At 37.4% G+C, this 12,746-nt stretch overlaps 2 protein-coding genes across 26 annotated transcripts in view; one reads left to right on the top strand and one right to left on the bottom strand.

Annotated features, from left to right (window-relative positions):
- The window catches only part of NADK2 (NAD kinase 2, mitochondrial), a 45,928-nt gene extending 40,717 nt beyond the window's left edge, over positions 1 to 5,211 (top strand). For all 12 annotated transcript variants that reach the window (XM_086361423.1, XM_086361422.1, XM_086361434.1 and 9 more), the window contains 2 exons: positions 16 to 139; positions 3,132 to 5,211. In XM_086361423.1, the coding sequence (XP_086217549.1) occupies positions 16 to 139; positions 3,132 to 3,270 (263 nt within the window). In that variant the 3' untranslated portion in view covers positions 3,271 to 5,211. The remainder of the gene's footprint in view (positions 1 to 15; positions 140 to 3,131) is intronic.
- Positions 5,212 to 10,301: 5,090 nt separating this feature from the next.
- Positions 10,302 to 12,746, bottom strand: part of SKP2 (S-phase kinase associated protein 2) — a 39,416-nt gene continuing 36,971 nt past the window's right edge. For 12 of the 14 annotated variants that reach the window (XR_015148657.1, XR_015148658.1, XM_086361441.1 and 9 more), the window contains one exon: positions 10,302 to 12,381. Coding sequence is in view for 10 of the 14 variants with exons in the window: in XM_086361441.1 (XP_086217567.1) it covers positions 12,168 to 12,381 (214 nt within the window). In the remaining 4 variants the exon portion in view is untranslated. The remainder of the gene's footprint in view (positions 12,382 to 12,746) is intronic. The other 2 variants (XR_015148656.1, XR_015148655.1) reach the window with 1 other exon arrangement.

Raw genomic sequence — 12,746 nt, 5'->3', positions numbered from 1 at the left:
TTTTTTCCTTTATAGTAACAAACGAATATAATGAATCACTGCTCTATAGTCCAGAAGAACCAAAAATACTTTTCAGTATTCGAGAACCAATAGCAAACAGAATTTTCTCAAGCAGTCGCCAGCGTTGTTTCACCTCAAAGTAAGCTTCCACAGTCTCTTGTAGCTGTTTTCCTCCCTTGTAATTAATTATAAAGCACATTTGGCTGTGAAAGTATTCAGTTTCATTAAATCACTCCTTCAAACTTAATCATGCAGGAAAAGTAGAAGCTGTGGAGCTACAGCGGTATCATGCTAATAACCTGGCTAACGTGATATTTTCTCTGAAACTTACTGTTTCATTTTAGAGAAACTAAAATTTAACTGAGTGGAAAGAAAGGACATGGTTATTTAATTGGGTAATGTGTGCTTGTTTGTTTTTACTTTATTAAGTAAGACACAGTAAGATCAGATTGTCACTTCAAAAGAAACTGACTGGAAAGCAACTTTTTTTTCATATGCTGTGGAATAAAAGCAGGACATACATTCATATAAAGCCTAAATTGTGTAGCAACATAAAGGACTCATTTCTTTCAGCTTTTCCCTACAAGTGAATCTCCCACCCATGCCCACATCTATTAAATTTGCCACGGATTTTTTTTTGAGGGGAAGAAGATATACAAAAATGTTTATAATTTTTGTAAAGGTTTCCCAGTCTTCCAGACTAACAAGAAAACTTAACTATAGTTAGGGCTTCCCTGATACTTCAGCTGGTAGAGAATCCTTCAGCAATGCAGGAGACCCCAGTTTGATTCTTGGCTCAGGAAGATTCCCTGGAGAAGGGATAGCCTACCCACTCCAGTATTCTTGGGCTTCCCTGGTGGCTCAGATGAAAAGGAATCCACCTGTAATGCGGGAGACCTGAGTTCAATCCCTGGGTTGGGAAGATCCCCTTGGAGAAGGGAATGGCTACCTACTCCAGCATTCTTGCCTGGATAATTCCATGGACAAAGGAGCCTGGCAGGCTACAGTCCATGGGGTCACAAAGAGTCAGACACAACTAAGCGACTTCTACTTTCACTTTTCATGGCAAGCAAAGAATAGTTCAGTTACAAATTGCTTCTTAACAGTGTGCATATACTTTTTTGAAAATGCATAATTGATTTTTTTCCAGGAAAGACACTAAAAAGGATAGTGATCATATTTAAAAATCACTTAATCATTTGAGAATTAATTTTGATTAATCAACAAATCTGTACTCAGATTGGGTAAGACTGAAAGATTCATTTAAATGTTTGCTCATATAAGTAGGAGAACAGCTTTATGACTTTGGCTGGAAAATATTTCTTAGCAACAGATTGACAGGTTGAACTAAATTAGAGTTATTAACTTTTGTTAATCAAGACACCATCAAGAAAATAAAGAGGCAAGCCACAGAGTGAGATAGTATCTATGTTCAGCAATGGACTCATATCCAGAATATATTATAAAAATTCTTACCAGTCAGTAAGAAAGAAGGCAGGCAACCCCTTAGAAAAATGGCCGAAAGTCTTGGACGGGCATTTCGCAAAAGAGAATATCCAAATGGCTGATTAGTGTATGGAGAAACATCCTTGACCTTATTCATGTGAGAAATGTAAATTAAAACTATATCATATAATACCATAGTCATGTAAGGATGTGAGAATTGGACCTTAAAAAAGGCTGAGTGCCGAAGAATTGATGCTTTTGAATTGTGGTGCTGGAGAAGACTCTTGAGAGTCCCTTGTACTGCAAGGAGATCAAACCAGTCAATCCTAAAGATCAATCCTGAATATTCATCGGAGGGACTGATGCTGAAGCTGAAGCTCCAATACTTTGGCCACCTGATGTGAAGAGCTGACTCATTGGAAAACACCTTGATGTTGGGAAAGATTGAGGGCAGGAGGAAAAGGGGGTGACAGAAAATGAGATGGTTGAATGGCATCATCGACTCAATGGCATGAGTTTGAGCAAACTCCAGGAGACAGTGAAGGATAGAGGAACCTGGCGTGCTGCAGTTCATGGGGTCGCTTAGAGTCAGATATGATGGAGCAACTGAACAAATACAATACCACACACACTCACCAGCCTAGCTAAAATCCCAGTTGTTGATAAGGTGGAGCAACTAAAACTTTTATATAAAAGTGGAGCAACTAGAAATTTTATATAAAACTTTTATACTGTTAGGAATAATATGGAAAATTGTTTGGCAGTTACCTACCAAAGCTGAATATAGGACATGCAGTGACTCAGTGATTCTGCTCGAAGATATATATCCAGCAGAAGTGTATACACTGACAGATATGTATGTACCAAAAGACATACTCAAGAATATTCATAGTAGCAATGTTCCCAATAGATAAAAACCCTAATGTCCATGAATAGTAGAAGAGATACTTAAGTTTTGGTATTTTCGTACAATGCAGGTGTTTTCAGACAGCAATGAAAATGAACCCAGTGCTGCTACGTATGATAATATGGGTGATTTCACAAGCATACTGTTGAGCAGAAGAAGCCAAATAGAGGCATATCTATTGTATTCTTCCATTTATATAGAATTTCAAGAATAGACAAAGCTATTATTACTATGTGATTGAAATTAGGATAGTGGATATGCTTGGGAAGGAGGCGCTGGGAGTAGAGACTGGGAGATGGGCTAAGAGCAATGAGGGAACTTCCCGGGAACTGAGTGTAACATTCAGTTCCTAATTTGGGTGATGATTACACAAGTGTGCTCATTGAGCTGTACCCTGATAATTTGTGCCTTTTCTGTATGTTGTATATAAGTAAAAATTTTACATGACAGTAGTTACATTCTTGCTCAATACTTAAAATACTTGTAATGGTAATAATGTTCAAAAAGCTCCTATGAGTTCCATCAAGTCTGAACTTGTTCACTTTTAAGTGTTTGGGTGAATGGAGCTATCCTGAATGTTTCAATTTTGAGATTTTTTTGGGTAATGTACTCATATTGACATAGTCACTAATTCTCTCATAACAAAGGGAAGGGCAACTTGATTTTTAAAATCAAGGCCAAATGATCTACCTGCCAGTTTAGATAAAAACCCAGTGTTGTAAAGAAACTGCAGTTTAAGCAAAGTGTTGATATTTAACACACGTCTCTCTCTGCCTAGGGTGTGTGTGCGTTCTCGGTGTTGGGATGCATGCATGGTTGTGGATGGAGGAACTTCCTTTGAGTTTAATGACGGAGCCATTGCTTCAATGTTGATCGAGAAAGAAGACGAGCTTCGAACTGTGCTTCTAGAGCAGTGAAGGATTGCCTCAGATGACAATTTTGATTGCTAGAGAAATAGTTTTACTGCAGAAGCAGCCTACCAGTCATAAAGCTACAGTTTTTGGTTGTTGAGACTGATTGGCCTTGGGCTGAAGGGTGACCAAGAAAGTGAGATTTGCATTATTTTTCTGACGGATTCTGATGGAAAAGATGTTCAGTATGTAAGAAAATGGAGGACTAAACTGATTAGAATTCATAACAGTGAAATTTTGATACTGCTTACAGTTGGTTTCCAAGAGTGCTGGTATCTTTATAAATTTAGAGAGGTAGGCTCAAATAAAAGATTTCATGTTTAGGATTTGAAATTTAACTGTACAAGTTTTTTTTTTTTTTCCTTCCTTTTCCTCCTCACTTTGTGGAATTGGTCAGACCAAACACATCTCATTTGATTAGTATTTTTTTATAGTACCTAAAGATTAAGATTTTTAAAAAAAACTTTGATGGAGAATTTTGATAAATCCTGATAAATGTGTTTTTGTATATCTGCCAAGAGTTTTCTAATTTCAGAACACAATGATATTGTTATGACTACTGATTTAAAAATTCAATCATTTTTGAAATTATAGATGTTTTCATTTCATTGACTATCAGGTTAATTTTGACAATGCTGGGTGAAATATATATGGACAAAATAATGGCACTATTACAAATGTATTAATTAGCCAATAATTATTTTAGGTCTTTGGTAATTTTTTTTTAATAATTTGAGGCTGATAAAGTTCTTCCATATTTAAAACTCTCTAACGGATTTAAAGACAAAGGATGAACTGATTAGGCACATTCTATTATGAGTTTGGTAAAAACCTATAACAATTTTCATCTAGTATTAGGAGTATTGTCAGAAAGAAAATGGATTGTTTAATAAATATGCAAAACATTTTAGTTTTGGAATTGCCTTACTTATTATCATGGTAGTTTTCACCTAGTTCATATTCCAAATTTTACACATTAGGTTTGGAGGATAAAATGTTGTGGCTTTTCTTTTTTTCCCATTATGACAGTTTCTTTACCTAATTCCCAGTTTACTTATAAATAATCCTAGAATTATCACAAAAAGTTCCTCTTGCTGCATCATGAGACAATTGGTATTCTTAGTCCAGTTATTCAAAGTTGTATTTTTTTTTCCACTTGCTGTTAAAAATTTGTCTTCAGTCACTGAAATATTTACTGAACACCGACTCTGCCATGCACTGTGTCAGGCGCTGGATGTACATGGTGATCTGAACAGCTGCTGTCCTGATAGAACTGAATTTGGTGAGCTCAGAAGTAGATTCTGCGAAAACTAGGATGTGTAATCAAACCGAGGTTTGGCTCTTGGGTTGGTAACATTTATCATGTTCTTGTCAGATTTTTAAATATTATTATACAAAGATAATCTTAGGTTTTGATGTATATCCAGAACAAGAATTTGTTTTTCTTAGTTGAGAGTAACTGCATAGATACTACTCGCAAGTTTACATGATGCATACAATAAAAATTGGGTGTTTTCCCAGAGATGGATCTAGTTTCTGATTTGATTTAATAATGATATACTTAAGATACCACTTTATAAAGAAGTGAAATTCCACACTATAGAAACTCCTTAACAGGTTTAAAATACCTTTTTGACAAAAATGCCAACTCCATCTTTAATATCAAGGAAATCTGATTGTCCAAAATGGTACATAGATCTGTTTAATATGTAACATATTAATAGGTAACCTGCTATGTAAAATTGTTTATAAGCCATATTTTAGAGGTTTAAAAACTACTTAATGTGTTCCATTTGTGATATAACCTTTAACATTTCTGACCTGTTGTGGGATTTATTTGTAAGAGGTGACGAGAGGGAAAGGTTGTTAGAATAGCAAAAATGTTTTTATGAATGAGTTCCTTTTAATGGCAACTACATGTGAATAAAAGTAAACCATTATCTTTTCTTTTTTAGTTCATTTATTTCTTCAGCTCTTATGGGTCATTATTTGAAAACCAGATTGCCCCAGAATATTATATTTCATGTCTTTTTTCCACACTATTACTCTTTTCCCTGTTGACTTCATTCACTGCTAATATGTGACACGGTGCTTCCTGGTAAATGTAGATTCTTCAGATATTTTTGAGTTAATGTTTTTGATATTCCGTATGTATTTATATTCATGGACCGAGTAAATCAAAATCATATTACATGAACTGCTGAACTGGAAAGAAGAATTGTTTTAAATGAAGCTTATTCCTTAACATTAAAGTAAACATGAAGGATTAGGGTGTAAATCAATAAGAAGGCTTATATATAAGTTTTCTACATGAAGAAACATATAAAAATATTTTTTAAGTGTCACAGGCTTTATTTTATGATAGATTTTTAAGAAAATTACTGGCTAAACGAGGAGCTAAAAGGAAAAAATGGAAAAGGATGTTTGAAGTGTTAATTTGAATATTTTATAGGCTAGCAAAGGCATGGATTATAACGAATTTTGTTCTCCCATTTTTAATAATCATCAGTGGTTAAAAAAAATTCAAAACTTGGGATCCTGAGAGACTTTGAAGAGCTCTATCTGAACAATACACACCTTTTTATACCAGAAGATTCTGAGTTCACTGGGAGTAGGGATTGTGTGTTCTGATTTGTACAATGAATACTTGAAAACCTGCATAGCTAGAGAAGAAATCTATTATAATAAATGATGGTTTTACATGCTGAAACAATACTGCTAGGGAGTCTGTAGGTCGGGGGGTGATGTATTGATAGTTGCAGTAAGTAGGACAGTATTTGGGGAACTTTCTTTTTTTTTTAACCATTCTTTTAAAATGTTTTCCCCAACTGCAACTTTTTTTTTTTTCTCCCTACACCTACTCTCTTTAAATGATTGAAGAGAGCTTGAATGATTTGTTACATTGTCATCATACTAGATTAGTTCTTTGCTTTCACAAGTGGCTTCCCTGGTGGCTTAGATGGTAAAGAATCCACCTGCAATGCGGGAGACCTGGGTTCCATCCCTGGGTTGGGAAGATCCCCTGGAGAAGGGAACTCCAGTATTCTGGCCTGGAGAGTTCCATGGACTGTATAGTCCACAGGGTCACAAGCAGTCAGATACGACTGAGAGACTTTCACAAGAAAATCTATTTACATAGCTATTTCCTCTTGCTTCAGAGCTTTTCTTCAAAGCATCATGTCACGATAAATGATTTTTCACAAAATCATTCTATTCATCTTTGAAGTATTTCCATTAGTCTTTAAAATGGGTTGTTGTGGATTATCCACTTACCATGTAGTTTTGGATTAAAATATCACCAAAGTCTTTTGGAAGGAATGATGCTAAAGCTGAAACTCCAGTACTTTGGCCACCTCATGCGAAGAGTTGACTCATTGGAAGACTCTGATGCTGGGAGGGATTGGGGGCAGGAGGAAAAGGGGACGACAGAGGACGAGATGGCTGGATGGCATCACCGACTCGATGGATGTGAGTTTGAGTGAACTCCGGGAGTTGGTGATGGACAGGGAGGCCTGGCGTGCTGCGATTCATGGGGTCACAAAGAGTCGGACACGACTGAGTGACCGAACTGAACTGAACTGAAAGTCTTAACCCCTCTATTTTCTGGTTCTTGCAGCAATACCACTGTAAGTTAGCTTACAGGTACTATCCTGAGTAGTAAATTAATAGTTTTGAGTAAAAAGACATTTTAAAAGCCAATGTAAATGACCAGGTTTTTTAAAAAATACAACATGAAATCATGGTAATGGTTGGGATATGATCAATTCCAGTGTGCCTGTTAATTTTAAAATGTGTGTCTATGGAAAAAAGTCTGCCTTCTAGTCTCTCATCAGTCACAGCCCCTTCCATCTGAAGACCTTAAATATAGTGATTTTACTGCTCAAATGTACAAGGTAGATATTTTGATATTTGGTTTAAGGAATACCAAAATATCAGTATCTTGATATTTAGATTCACTAAAAAGTAACTCAAACACTAGAGCAAAACAAATCCATAAAATGAGTTTAGGCTTTAGGGTTTCAACCTGTATAAGGAGTTAGCGTCTTGGTGGAGAGAGCTTTTTGACTTTCTGGGACCTTTGGCCAGGTGGGGATGGGGAGAGGAGAGGTAACGAGAGAGAAGGTTGCCTTCTGTTTGTTCCAAGGTTAGGTTATCCAGTGGAAAGGTGTTTCCAGTTTTCCTGGACTATTTAGTGTCTTTCCTCCTGTTCTAGACCTTGCCCTGTCCTCTACACTGTAGATCATTAGTCAATGTTGGATTGTAGTTAAGTTCACCATGATAGAAGGGACACAGTCACTTTATCCAGAAATAAATATTTTGCATTTGGCTAGAGTTTGCCTAATAATCTTGGGAACTTGCAACTAGGGTATAGAAGAGGAATCAAGAGCCACAGGCAGACTGTTAACACTTGTTGTTCAGTCTCTTGGGTCATGTCCAACTCCTTGTGACCCCATGGACTACAACACACCAGACTTCACTGTCTCCCGGAGTTTGCTCAAGCTCATGTCCATTGAGTCAGTGATGCTATCTAACCATCTCATCCTCTGCTGCCCTCTTCTTTTGCCTTAAGTCTTTCCCAGCATCAGGGTTTTTACAATGAGTCAGCTCTTTGCATTAGGTGGCCAAAGTACTGGAGCTTTAGCATCAGTCCTTCCAATGAATATTCAGGGCTGATTTCCTTTAGGATTGACTGGTTTGATCTCCTTGCTGTCCAAAGGGGCTCTCAAGAGTCTTCTCTAACACCACAGTTTGAAAGCATCAGTTCTTCAACACTCAGCCTTCTTTATGGTCCAACTCTCAAGTCCATAATGACTCCTGGAAAATCCATAGCTTTGACTGTATAGACATTTGTTAGCAAAGTGATGTCTTCTTTTGAATATGCTGTCTAGTTTTTGTCATAGCTTTCCTTCCAAAGAGCAATCATCTTTTAATTCATGGCTGCAGTCACCATCTGCAGTCATTTTGAAGCCCAAGAAAATAAAATCTGTCACTGCTGCTTTTTCTCCATTTGCCATGAAGTGATGGAACAGATGCCATGATCTTGTTTTCTGAATGTTGAGTTTTAAGTCAGCCTTTTCACTCTCCTCTTTCACACTCATCAAGAGGTTCTTTAGTTCTTCATTTTCTGCCATTAGTGATATCATCTGCATATCTGAGGTTATAGATATTTCTCCTGGCAATCTTGATTCACAAGAAGAATGAAAGGCATATGGTGTGTGCCTCTTGAAGGAAGACAGTAATAGCACCTATCCTGTCTCCTTGCTATGATGTTCAAAAAAACCTTGACAAACTAAGCCTATAGATCAGGGTCTCTCAACACTGGCACTGAGGTTTTGGATCAGATGGTTCTTTATTGTGGGGAGCTGTCCTAGCTATTGTGGGATGGTTAGCAGCATCCTTGGTATGTACCTGCTGGAGGCCAATAGCTCCTCTCCACTTGTGACAACCAAAGCAGTTTTCACATGTTACCAGTGTCTCTTGGGTGGCAAACTCACTCTTGGCTAGCTTTTTGCGGCTAGATCTACCAGTTTATGGAAATAGGGGACACATGAACCTGTTAAATACTATTCCAGGGATGGATCACATCAGTAAAATCCAGAATGGGCAACACTGGACAAGCAACCTAGTTTCTTCCATATGTAAAGTGTAAGGATAGTAAAGAAGAGGAACACTAAGATTAAGAGACTAAGAAAATGTCAATGTCAACTAAATGCAAAGTATGATCCGTGTTTGGAGCCTGAGCAAAACAAATCTATGTAAGAAAAGTTTTTACATAGCTAGGGAACTTTCAACATCATCTTGATATTTAATGTTTTAGAATTAAATCAGAAGAATATCTTTCAGAGGTATATACTGAACTATTCATGAAGTCATGGGTCTTGGTTTTGCCTCAAAAATGATCTTGTGAGCATGTGATGTCCATGGGATGGGAGAGAAGGGTGAAATGAGATTGGTCATGAGTTAATGACCTTTGGAAGCAGAAAATGAAATTCATCATCTTTACCTTCTGCATTTGACATTTTTGATAACAAAAAAGGAAGCATGGTATTGATATTAAAAAGGAAGCAAAAAACTGGGTAATATTCAGGAAGCATCACCATTCTATTTGTGTTCAAAAGGAGTTAATTCCTAGAAGATCTCTGGATATAGGGTAAACTATTCAAACAATTTGCTAATGAGAATAAAATGCACAGTATAAGCTGATCAAGTCTGTATTTAAAAAGTGCTATGAGCAGATTTTTATCGATAGTACTTGATACTTTGATAGTACTTATCACTTAATTTCACATCTTATAAAATGTTAATACTTTAAGAAGCACTTTAACCGTAACAAGCCTGATTTAGTACCTTGTCAAAGAATTATAAACATTTTGACAACACATGAAGTAGATGGGACAAAAGGGATCATGTTATGGCTTGCTTTAAAGTGCTTTGTTCAGAGGGTTGGGGCCTCCCTGGTGGCTGTGATAAGGAATCTGCCTGCAATGCAGATCCAGAGAAGGCAATGGCACCCCACTCCAGTACTCTTGCCTGGAAAATCCCATGGACGGAGGAGCCTGGTAGGCTACAGTCCATGGGGTCGCGAAGAGTTGGACATGACTGAGCGACTTCACTTTCACTTTTCACTTTCCTGCATTGAAGAAGGAAATGGCAACCCACTCCAGTGTTCTTGCCTGGAGAATCCCAGGGACAGGGGAGCCTGATGGGCTGCTGTCTATGGGGTTGCACAGAGTCGGACACGACTGAAGCGACTTAGCAGCAGCAGCAATGCAGAAGATGCAGGTTTGATCCCTGGGTCAGGAAGATCTCCTGCAGAAGGAAATGGCAGCCCTCTCCAATATTTTTACCTGGGAAATCCCATGGACAGAGGAACCTGGTGGGCTACAGTACATGGGGTTGCAAGAGTAGGACACGACTTAGCACACACACCCATTCAGAGGGCTGAGAGAAATCTCACACCATACCTAATGCTCGTTTTAACCAGAGTGCTTAAGAAAAATAGAGAAAGAAAAAAGGAATACAACTTAGCTGAAGTATTCATTTTTATAAAAATGTTTTATTTTAAAACAAATCTATAAAAGTAGAAATCACATACAAAAATACAGATTACTCTGACGTGTTAGCAAAATAGCTTATGGCTGGACTTGAGTTTCGAAGTACTGTATGTGTGAGGGTATCCGGAAATAAGAGGCCAACCGGATCCTCCCTCCAGCCCGTGTCACTAATCTGTAAACAATAATTTCAAGTAGTATGTAGCACTTTTAAACTACTACAAAATTGAAACCTAATCATTTCCTGTGTAACACTACTTTATAAAAATGTTCTTCCTTAGGTTTGAGCAGATAAGGGCACTTCATACCATTGTTTATAACATTTCAAAGATCTGATTTTTAAAAAAAAGCAATGTTAATAGAAATGATGAGTTTGGGCTTTTTGCTCCATTTTGAATATATGGGAAGGTCATTGATTTAAACAAGAAGTTAGTGTTTTTTTTTTTTTTAAGTAGAATTTAGTCCTTTTGCTTCTATGTATCATTAAAAAAAAAAATCACTGATGCTATCAAAAGGTTCAGCACCCAAGTCTTAACTTTTATGCATGTGCCAGCTGTGCTTATTGCTCTGAAACTGCATGGAACATACACCTTCTTCTAGTGTATATTCCTAATTGAAAGGAACATGCAGTTCTTAGGGAACTCCAGGTCCAGAACTTTATAAAACAGGTTGCTAGAAACAATCATTGTGAGAGGCCATTAAAATAAAATAAAAAAAAAGACAATTTAAAATACTTGATTCCAGAGTAAAAATAACTGAGAACCTTAGCAAAAAGGAAAACGCAGGCATCTGCGGTTCAGGATTCCATCCAACATTTCAAGAATCAAAGAATGACTGGTTCCTACCTCTCTAAAACAAAGTCATCTTAAAAGCTAAAGAACCCACGTTAACATAATTTGATCATAAAGTCAGAACTCCACAATTCAATTTCCTCAGCTAATTCAGAACGCTGCGAACACAGTACATAAAGGAAATAAAAGTAGTCGCTCAGTCGTGTTCGACTTTTTGCGACCCCATGGACTGTAGCCCGCCAGGCTCCTCTGTCCATGGGATTCTCTAGGCAAAAATACTGGAGTGGGTTGCCATTTCCTCCTCCAGGGGACCTTCCCAACTGTACATAAAGGAGACTTCATTAATGTGCATTAGAGGATACCCCAGGTTAACTGTCATAGAAAACTGTCTCTTGAGCCTTTACATTCTATACCAATTCTACACCTCTGGTTGGCCAACTGTTTCTTTATTTAGGTTTTAAGGTGAATGACCTGGGGCTATTTGTTTCCATCAACCTGACTGCAAATCTAAAGGCGCAGTTGAAATGTCTATTTTTCTTGCCATCCTCAGAAGAGATTGCTGCAGATCTACTCTATGATTCTCATTCTTTTCAGCTTACAATACAAATAGCTTATTATTTTTTGCAACCTATGTCTTATAATAAAGCAGTGCTGAAAAATTAAATAGAAGAATGTTCAGTTGCCGTATCGGCTATGAAAATGATTTGCTGGTGGCGATTTTTAAGCTTGATTCTAAATAGATTTATGAAGAATGGCACTTGGAAGACGTGGTTCAAATTTTGCTATTTAAGGTATCTTGAAATTATAGGCTCACTCTCCCTAAAATTTCAAAAAGCGTAGAGCTGAGGCTCTTAAGGGTATAGCAGTGATAAAAGCTTTCATAGTCAGTTCTAAAAAGCAACACTTCATAGTTTTCTGTCTCCAATGGTTCTCTAATATACTTGTAGAAGGAAGGCAATGGAAAACCATGAATAAAAATAGCTGAGCTCTCCACAATTGGGCTTCCTGCTTACTTTCCCTGTTCAAAGAAAAGAGGAGACACCATCTTGCAATAGAGGATTCATAGGCAACTGGGCTTCTCCAGTGACAGTCGGCATTTGATGCCCCATATCTCTTGGTTCTTCTTGTTGCCAATGGTCGGCCTGGCGATGGTGGTGAAATGGGAGCAATTAATCTGTAGATGAGGGAGGGCTTCCTTTAACAATTGAAGGGTACCGTCTGGTACGATTCCAAAGACTTGTAGTGTTTTTAATGTGGGAATTTCTCCAAGTTCACTGGAAAGGAAAAGAGAGACTTTCAGAGTAGCAGTATCTATGGTAACTGCCACTAGAGTTACATGATCCAATTTTTACACACTATATCATATTTTATACGATACAAACTGAAGACATAATTTGCAATCAATGATTCGAGGGAACAGCAAAGGTGAATCAAACCACAAAGCACAGGCCACAGCTTGGGCAATACGGCCTTAGGAAACACATTAGTGCATTTCGTTGAATTTCTAATAACCAAAAAACTCCTAGGTTTATTTAAAATCCAAACATATTTTCTTTCTTTCTCCATTCTTGGTTTATATTCCTCCTCCCCTCCCACCCCCCGCCCCTACTCTTGGTTTATATTGAAAAATGTCACTGTG

The sequence above is a fragment of the Bos grunniens genome, chromosome 20 (assembly GCF_055505025.1).
Source record: "Bos grunniens cultivar Pamir isolate PY7600 chromosome 20, Bosgru_T2T1.0, whole genome shotgun sequence".
Lineage (NCBI taxonomy): Eukaryota > Metazoa > Chordata > Mammalia > Artiodactyla > Bovidae > Bos > Bos grunniens.
This window is presented reverse-complemented; position numbering and strand designations above follow the sequence as displayed.